The 9,562-nt window shown below is 38.1% G+C and overlaps 1 protein-coding gene across 2 annotated transcripts in view; it reads left to right on the top strand.

Moving 5' to 3' along the window:
- Positions 1-249: 249 nt before the first annotated feature.
- Positions 250-9,562, top strand: part of gdap2 (ganglioside induced differentiation associated protein 2) — a 41,272-nt gene continuing 31,959 nt past the window's right edge. Inside the window, exons 1-5 of one of the 2 annotated variants that reach the window (XM_042425934.1) lie at positions 250-492; positions 2,349-2,571; positions 7,374-7,513; positions 8,065-8,218; positions 9,185-9,273. In XM_042425934.1, coding sequence (XP_042281868.1) covers positions 2,390-2,571; positions 7,374-7,513; positions 8,065-8,218; positions 9,185-9,273 — 565 coding nt within the window. In that variant the 5' untranslated portion in view covers positions 250-492; positions 2,349-2,389. Of the gene's footprint in view, positions 493-2,343; positions 2,572-7,373; positions 7,514-8,064; positions 8,219-9,184; positions 9,274-9,562 lie in introns of both variants that reach the window. The other variant, XM_042425933.1, reaches the window with a different exon arrangement.

Below are 9,562 nucleotides of genomic sequence, written 5' to 3'. Positions count from 1 at the left end.
AGGTAGCTTGATAGACAGGATGTGTAAAATAGATGCATGACTACTGTATTTGTGTAAGAAAAATAAACAATCGGAACCATGAATAGAAGTGTTCAGAAGAAACAATGTGCTTATGTCTAAAAAAAGCATCATGTTATTACATTTTATTTTTGATCTATGAACACATATGAGCCTCTCTGTTAAATAAATAAATAAATAAAAAGTGGAATTTTAATTTGAAATTCATAGCCGGATGTTACTCTGATTATTGCAGCTAGCTTGACGTTGCACCAATAAGCAGCTAGCATGCTGGCTAAATGTGTAAACCTGGTTCAATTTGCACTTTTAAACTTCATTTTTGAGCGGTTTTGTGGTTACTTTACTTGCTAACATGAAAGCTCCGATGAAGGATAATAACTCTTGAGTCTATAAATGGTCGTGTGAAGATTTATTTCCTTGCTTTGCCGTGGACATCACCTCTGCCTGCGGGAAATACAACTGGCTAACAGTTAGGTGGGTAAAGTGCTGATTTTATGGCTCAGAGGCTCACTGACTGTCCAAAATAACAGTTCTACCGATTTTACCGATTTATATAGGGAGCTTTCCTCTGTGGGACCCTGCTGAGTAGGTGTAGGAAGACAGGAGAGTCAATTTATCAAGGGAAATACAGTTTTGACAGTAGCACGACTGTTTTTTTTAGGACCAAATATGCTTCTGCCTCCTACTTTCTCCAAATCATCCCGTGTTTCACTTAACGCCAACTGAATAATATACAGTGTTTCTAGTAATGTAGCAGTGACATAGTGGTGAAATCATCTTGTCATTTATAAGTTAAGCAAAACTCAGATATTTAGGAAAGCATCGTGCTGTCCTCAGTTTAAAGATTTTGACCTAACGATTATCTTCATTGTTTATTAATCTGTCTATATTATATTATTCCCTTTAAAAAAGACCATTTCAGTCTTCAAAAGCTCAAGGTGATGTCTTCAGATTGTTTATTTTGTCCGACCAACAGTCCAAACCCCAAATATACTCAATTTACTCTGATAAAGCGAATCTTCACATTTGAGAAGCTATGGTTAGTAAAGGATTTATTTGATAATTGACAATTAATCAGTTATCAGAAGTGTTGCTTATTAATTTTCTGTCGATGGACTAATCGATTAATTAGTTGACTCCTTGTTTCAGCACTAATTTTGTCTAATCAACAGTCCAAACTAGGGCTTTGCAATATATTGATATTATATCAATATCGTGATATGAGACTAGATATCATCTTAGATTTTGGATATCATAACATCGTGATATAAGTGTTGTCTTTTCCTGGTTTTAAAGGCTGCATTACAGAAAAGTGATGTCATCGCTGTTCTAGCTGCTCTATTATTTCTCTTTACCCACTTAGTCATTTTATCCACATTGCTGATGATTATTTATCAAAAATTTCATTGTGTAAATATTTTGTGAAAGCACCAATATTAATTTCTACAATATTATGGCAATATCGATATCAAGGTATTTGCTCACAAATATATTGATATTTGATTTTATCCATATGGCCCAGCCCTAGTCCAACCCAAAGATGTTACATGTCCAGTGATATATAACAGAGAAAAGCAGGAAATCTTCATATATGAGAAGCTGGAAACAACAAGCGTTTGAGACTTCTGCTTAATAAGTGACTCAACCTATGAATCTAAATTGCTGTTAAATAAGATTCTATCGATTGACAGATTGATTGATTAATCAACTAATCATGTCAGCGTTACTAAAAGAACCAATCATGTCATTAGTTTGACACATCCTGCTGAGTTACACAGAACTTCTCTCTGTTTTCTGTTCTGCTCATGAAAAAGTTGTTAACCTCAGTTTAGTTTCAGCCTCCGCTGCATCCTTGAGCAGAGAGACGGCTGTCACGCTTGTGTTTAATAAAGCATGAAACTCATCTTCTCCAGTCTGCTCATAATGTAATCACATGCAGGGTTTCGTTAAGTTTGCTGCTGATTTATGTGGCTGCAGTAAGACTGATGGTAGCCTGATGAATGGTATGGTAAGATGGACGATATTTATATTTTCAGGTTTGTTAGATGACTGGTTTGATAGATTTTTGCGCTTGAATAGAACAGAACCACTGTTAATGTTATGAGGAGGTGACGCTTGTGCTTTTCCTACTAGTCTGATGTCTCCTGTGTAAAAGGCCTACAGAGTTTGATTGGTCATATTATCTCAGCATTCTAAAACATAAGTGGCAGATATCAGGTTTTGGTGAGAGTCCAGCAGAATCAAAGAGGGAGGACTTATTTCCAGAGTTGCCATTATGCACCAAGCTATAAATATATAATCTTTCTCTCTCTCCTCTGCTTGCAGCACAGCTGTTTGGAGATCCGGCGTGAGCCTTTAGTGCCAAAAGGGGATGGATCCTCTGGGTGCTCGCTCCCAGTTTGTGGACATCCAGACTCTCCCTACATGGCAGCAGCAGCTCGGTGAGGATTTCGAGGAGACTCTGCAGGACCAGAGCGACAGCCTGCTCAGCCAGCAGGCCTTCCCCTCACCCTTCCCCTTTAGACCGGACATCAACCGCAAAATCATCCTCTTGTGAGTCACTCATATATGTTTCCTCTGTTGCGGTTGGGTAAAAACTCCTTTCTTCAAACAGATCACAATGTCAGCTTTGGATTGTCTCCTCCTACTGAGCATCATGTAATCATTCAAATAGAAAGAATCTTAATAAGCCAAACTATTGTGTAATCAATTGTATGCTGACGTTCTTCCTTCAACACAGCTATGAAAAAAAACAAAAAAAAAAGGGACCCACTCATAAAAACATTGATCCATAGCTCTACAAGTGGTTCAAAACTATAGATAACTATTGCTATTATATGATTATTGCAGTTCCTCTTAGTCTCATTTTTTGGCTTGACCAGCCCTATAACCACAGTTGTCCATGAGTGAGTGAGTGATGAAGTTACAACATTGGTCGGCCAGCAGACTGTTGGAGTTTCCTCATTGGCCGTTGCTCTTTCGAAATGAATCAGCACAAGATGATGGAAGTGGAGGACAGCAGCAGCGTGACGCAGAGTGACTGTGTTTCCTGCTCTGAGCTCTGATGCTCTCAGCTCCGATATCAAATACAATGAAGTCGGCTAAACTCCTGTTTAAACAAATGCGCAGCAGCATCCAGTGTCATCGACTCTCTCCGGCTGACAGCACTGAGACGCTCTGCAGTGCGTTTGGATTTTATAACTGAACTAATACTATGACGCAAGCTTTTTATTTCTCTGACAGCATTAACACATGAGTCTTGCAGGTAAAACATGCGACTCCTGTAGCTGAGATATCAGTTCAGCGTGGGGCAGCTGCTCTGCAGGTGCGCTTGATTTGACTGTAACTACAGTAACTGGGCGGAGATAAGCCTCCTGAATTTGCACCCAAAATGCTGTCAAAACATTCATTCATAATCTCCACTGCATTTATAACCTTTTTTTTTTTTTTTGACTCAAACGTCGCTTAACCATATCATGTGATGCTACTTCAGTACACTGAACCAGCAAATATTACTGGGACCACTACAGAAAATTGCAGAGGAACATTTAATATACAGGAATTCACATCATAGACACTATCACTGACTATCCCTGTAATAAACTGGCCACAATTTTAACACATACACGGTCCAGCCATATACTAGGTTTTGACCTAGTGTTATTGTGTCATTTAAACACTATTCTAAAACGTGCCCAATACTTCACTAAGTCACAGTAATTGTTCTAAACTTGGCATTATTAATTAAAATAGTTCTGTTGCATTTGTGCCTGCATGATTATGTTTGACCTCCCCAGCATACTTTGGGATTATCGGGTACTTTTAAAAAAGTGTCAGCTGACCTCAGTCCTGCTTTTCACTCACTCATATCATCAGAATTAAACAATGCAGATCATACAGTCCTCTTTTCACACATTTCAATCACTTCATTTGGGTGTAAAGTAGCCAATCACTGAGAACAGTGAGCATTGTTTTGGCAGAAGTTAATTAAAAAAAAAACTTTCTCCTCTTCACATCTCCTGAGCTTTATTTGAAAAACACAAATTGGATTCTCAAATTAACTGTTTCAGTGGATTTTCTTTCCTGAACTATGCACGCCTTTGATGAAGCCATAAATCCTCTTTTTATATGGAGTGAAGAATTTGATTTTCCACTTACTGAAGAGCGCAGCATGCCTGTGGATATACTCAGTCATCCAGGTTTCTGGGTAGTTAAGCAGCTGTAAGTCAAAGGCATCTGGACTTTTAGAATGCAGTATTTATTCAGATTTCAGTCTCAAAGTCAACATTTTACAGAATTAGCATCACACTGGTGTCGTGCTCATTAAAATATACCCATACTTTCATTTCATACCATCAGAAAAATATTTGCAGCTCGTTTGAACTTTAGACTTTCTGTCTTTCTGTCTTCTTTCATAGCAGTGCAGTTTTAAATCATCGCTTTTGAAGTAAGCATTTGTTGTTGATACTAAATCCAGCTCATTAGAGATGATGGAGAGAGTGTATAAAATGATCCAGACTGGTGATTCTTTTTGCAGTGAAACTGAATTTGTTCACTTTCAATCAAATATCATGTTTGATCTGACCGCTACACCGCATGTTTTTTTGTTCTTGTCCATTACACTGCTAAAGCAATGTTCACACTGCAGCATCAACACAGTGTGTTGTTATTATTTTGTCCTCAGGGGACTCAGAGCAGATGCTTTTTTTAATCAGTGGGAACGGCAGGAAGATGAAGCAAGTTTGTAAGTTTTTTTTGTAGTCAGTTTTTGCCCTGATTAGAAATGTACTTATTACTTCACTCACCTGATAAATTGAGTTATAATTTTTAAGGTTACAACTAATGATTATTTTCATCGAATAATCTGTCAGTTATTTTCTTGATTAATCAGTCAGTTGTTTGGTCCATAAAACAGTGAAAAATGGTGATAAATATTTCCCACAGCTCAAGGGGACACCCTCACATGTTTTGCTTTGTCCACAAGATATTCAGTTTACTGTCATAGAAAACTAATGAAACCAGAAAATATTCACATTTGAGAAGCTGGAAGCATAAAATTTGGAAACTTTCTTCTAAAAAAAAATGACTTAAAACAATTGATTGATTATCTTAATAGTTGGTGATTAATTCAATAGTTGGAAACTAATCAATTATTTGACTATTCGTTGCAGCTCTAATCATTTTGGACAAAGACGAACAGCAATGGACACAAAGTAAAGTGTCAGCTCAAACTAAAAGTGCTGAAAACCAGCAGGACAGTGTAGATACAGAAGTGGTTGCTGCAGTGTTTATTGTCACGTTACACACACACGGGCTTTTGGTGTCGCTGTCAGTTCACAGTAGTATCAGATGTGAGTTATTTCCTACAAAACTTTGGAGCAGTAATACAAACTCATCAGCTTCGAGCAGCCGTTGGTGTGTGTAGCGTGAACGCTGCCTGTGTGTCTCCATGTGCTCACTGAGACCAGACCAGAGTCCAGATCACCTCATAAATCCTCTTTGTGGAGGAACACATGACCATCCGGAGTCTGACTTGGCAGAAGCTTCTCTGTAAGAGCCTTGTTGTTATAGTGGCTCTCCCCTGCTCAGTCATCAGGATCGCTCACATTCCTGCCACACTAACATGACCACAGCTCCGAGAAGAATTGACCCTCGAGCAGTTTGTACCTTTTTATCCTGTGACTGTTTAAAATGAAGCCGTGTCTACAGTTTGCATGTGCTCATGAGTTGTTCATAGTTCCACTAAAGTGTCATTTTCCTTGTGATCATGTTTTCATTAAAAGACAGAAATCTATCTGGTGGTAGTAGTATTTTTCACAAGAAAAAGAAGACATACATTCAGAAAAAGTTAATAATTTTGTGTAACAGAATCATGTTTTTGTCTTTTTCTCATCCTGTTAGTCATTATGTAGCCCCTCCAAATCATTTTGCAACACCTTAGAGGTTTTCTAACCCCCAGCTTGGAAACTATTTACCTAGAGGATGATGAAAGGTGTGGCGTGAGATACTAAAACTTTAAATATGAATGATGCTGCCAGTCAGCATCATCAGCACAGGATGTGACATTATATATGTATGAAAATATGAGAGGCTTTTATTACTAGGTGCTGTCTTCAAGTGAAGCCTCCTAATACTGAACCAAGAAAAGTTTGTCTATCCCTCATGCCTAATTGTTCTCTTTATTGCACTCTCTTTCTTTCTCTTCATGCAATCAGATGAATACATTTTATTCAAATGTCAGAAACACTAAACAAAACCGTCACCTCCAGTTTGTACTGACGCCTGATATGGACACAATCCTGAACTGTCTTGTTGTTTGTTTGGTTGGTTTTTATTTTTTAAGGCATTTAATCTGGCTTATTTTTACTTTCACACCCTCTGAAGGTAGCTTATCTAACAGTTGAGTAATTAGTTGGATTTCTTCAAATAAACATAATCCATACACGTCTTATTTTCTCTGGAAAAGGGCAGACAGTTTTCCAATAGAAAACCTCTGCAGAAATGGATGATAATGGTCAGAAACCATGTGCAAAGACTTTTGTTCACATGATAAAAGACATCAGAGAACATGGGCGGGCAAACTGAAATATTATGGTTGATGTATCCCAGCGTATATAAAGCTTCTATGTCAGGACAGTTTACATAGAGTAGTTATTGCCATTTTACTTCACAAAGAGTGTTATTCACCAAATAGATGAAGATCAGACTCAGTAAAACAGGATCTGAGAGGATGTGGCTGCCAACGTTATTTTCTTGCAACTCATCTTTTATTAACCTAAGAGGCATGATGTAAAAATAAAAAAAAAAATCTCTTCCCTCTCAGTCCTGGAGGCTGAACTTGTCTTGTGACCAAATGCTTTCAACACATGCTTGACTAGTTCCTCATTGTTCTTTCAAAACAAACCCTAAAGGGCCTCAGAGTGGAGAACTTACTTTACTGAAGCAGTTAAATCTTCAAGGTTGTTTGGATAAATGTGTGCAGACTTTTGGGTACGTGCGTGGTCACTAAATACAAATAACCAGTAAATAATCACATGTTTTGAGGTTTGATAAAACTTGAATGAACCCCTGTGATGAAATTTGGAGATTTTACCACAGTAAATTCTCAAGTAGAAATAAAATATTTATGTGGTTTATAGCAAATAGGGATGTATGCTTGATAAATATTAAATACAGCATTATGGGAGTGCATACAAGTAGCAATATAACATGAAGACCTTCAGAATAAAATGGTATGACAAAAATAATAGCGATCATTTAATTTTTTTAGCCAGCCAACATGTCACTCATCTATAAATCCATCTGAAATTGAATAATACTACTGTAGTGAGTATTTGTTTTTCTTTCCCCAACAGCACCGGTGACATCGCCCTGCTGAACTGCACCGCCATCACCAACACTAGCAATGAGTCGCTAAACGACAAGAACCCGGTATCTGACAGCATCCATCAGCTTGCAGGACCCGAGCTGAGAGACGAACTGCTCAAACTCAAAGGTAGAGTTGAAAGGAAAAACAGTTTGGTTGAAAAGAAAAGTTCAGTTTGAACTTGTCAGCTCAGAGATGCTGAGGGGCTTAAACCTGGAGGCCCAGGACAAATGTCAGCATATTCACCGGTGGCTTTACATAGACATAACCAGGCGCATGATACTCAGCTGCTCAGCTGGAATTTAATAAAAAAGGGTTGTAAAATGCCGTTTTGATATACAGTATATCCTCTTTTGAGAAAGGCTCCACAGCTGCTCTACCACAGAAATACAAGTGGGGCTCTGTGGAAAAACTGAATTAAAAAGTCTCTAAAACTAGATCAGTAAATCAAATTGGCTTCAGAAGAGTGTACATTATACTAATTTTAGAGAACCGACCCTTTAAAAATCTGGCATCATTACTTCAGAATTCTAATTTCTGTTGGAAAAAACATCTTTTTCTTGCCTACATAAGACCATAACTTCTGGGTCAACAGCAGATATGGTCACAACTATTTTTCTTTTTCTTTATCATCTTTGTACTAAATAATAAATAAGTTTTGTTTGCATGTTTCTATGCAGGATGTCGGACAGGGGAGGCGAAGCTGACCAAAGGCTTCAACCTGGCAGCGAGGTTCATCGTCCACACGGTGGGACCAAAGTACAAAGCAAAGTACAGGACGGCAGCGGAGAGCTCGCTGTTCAGCTGCTACAGAAACATCTTGCAGCTGGCCATGTAAGAAGCAGCCATCAGTCACTCAGTCAGTCAATCTTAAACAAAGACTTGTATAAACATACAGCACTTCTCACTATTCCTAATTGTGTATTCATCTGGCAAAGCTACATGCTCTGTTTGTAATGTAAAATCAGTGAATTTTCTGTAGAGTTAAGCTGTCGTGGCAACATTTTTCAGCTTTTACTTCTTCGCCCTGAATTTGTTTGATAAACACTATTTCTGTCTGACGGGTGCAAATAAACAATGAATTAATGAAAGCCACTCAGAGCTTTCAAGTTATTCTCAAAAATGCGTTTGAAAGACTGCTGTAATAAACATCTCAAAAACACTGTTTGGAGAAAAGCTGCATCTGTCTTTGCGGTTGATGGTAATATCTGAAACATCACGAAATATATTACCTCATTACAGCTGTAACAGTGTAAAAGGCAGTAATTCAGAAGTGAAAAATACAGGGTTTGTTCATTTAAACCTTTAGAGACATAGTCTCAGACCACCTCATAGAAGCTATTAAGGCCTCTCATACCAACTAAGATGTTTTTGTTCACATCTCGTATTTGATGTGGTAAAGGTTTCCTTCTGATTATACCACTCTTTAATTCTGTAGCTCTGAACCTGGTCTACGATTTCGCTACAGGAATTTTTAAAAGTCATAGAATCAAAAAATATAACACCATTCCTAAACCTGCAGTTCAGAACTTTTACATATCTGTTACATTCAGGCCCTTGCCAAATGAGTTCACACAATGCTGATTAAGCTTATCACTGACAGGTAAATCTCTCTCTATTTCAGAGTATGAAAATTTTATTTTCATATCAAATAATTTTATATATTATTATCTTTGCAGTTGTCTTGTTTTGAATGAGAGACAGAGCGTTTACGTGTGTGAGTAACCTTTCTAACCAGTCACTGGTGTGTGCTGTAAATGTGGTGGGCAGTATGTGATGATGTTTTTCTTTTTGCCACAGAGAGCAGTCGATGTCGTCTGTTGGCTTCTGTGTCGTGAGCACGACCAAAAGAGGTTACCCACTGGAGGACGCCACACACATCGCTTTCAGTAAGACACACACAGACATACACAGCTTTTTATTAGTTAGGTACAAACAAGCAGCAACCTCTGGGGCTGAGAAATGAAGCCAATGTGGAAGTGCCAAAAACTGCAGTTCCTCAAATGGCCACTTGAGGCTGGCTCCAAAAGCAAGTCATTCCCCATAGACCCTCATGTTAAAATGCCCAACTTTACAGCAGAAATAAACATGTTTACAGCCTGTTTTGGTCTCTATAGCTAATTTCCCCTTCCATGACAACTGTACAGAGGGTGAATTTTTTTAAACTCACCTGTTTAA

Source organism: Thunnus maccoyii, chromosome 11, assembly GCF_910596095.1.
Source record: "Thunnus maccoyii chromosome 11, fThuMac1.1, whole genome shotgun sequence".
Lineage (NCBI taxonomy): Eukaryota > Metazoa > Chordata > Actinopteri > Scombriformes > Scombridae > Thunnus > Thunnus maccoyii.
This window is presented reverse-complemented; position numbering and strand designations above follow the sequence as displayed.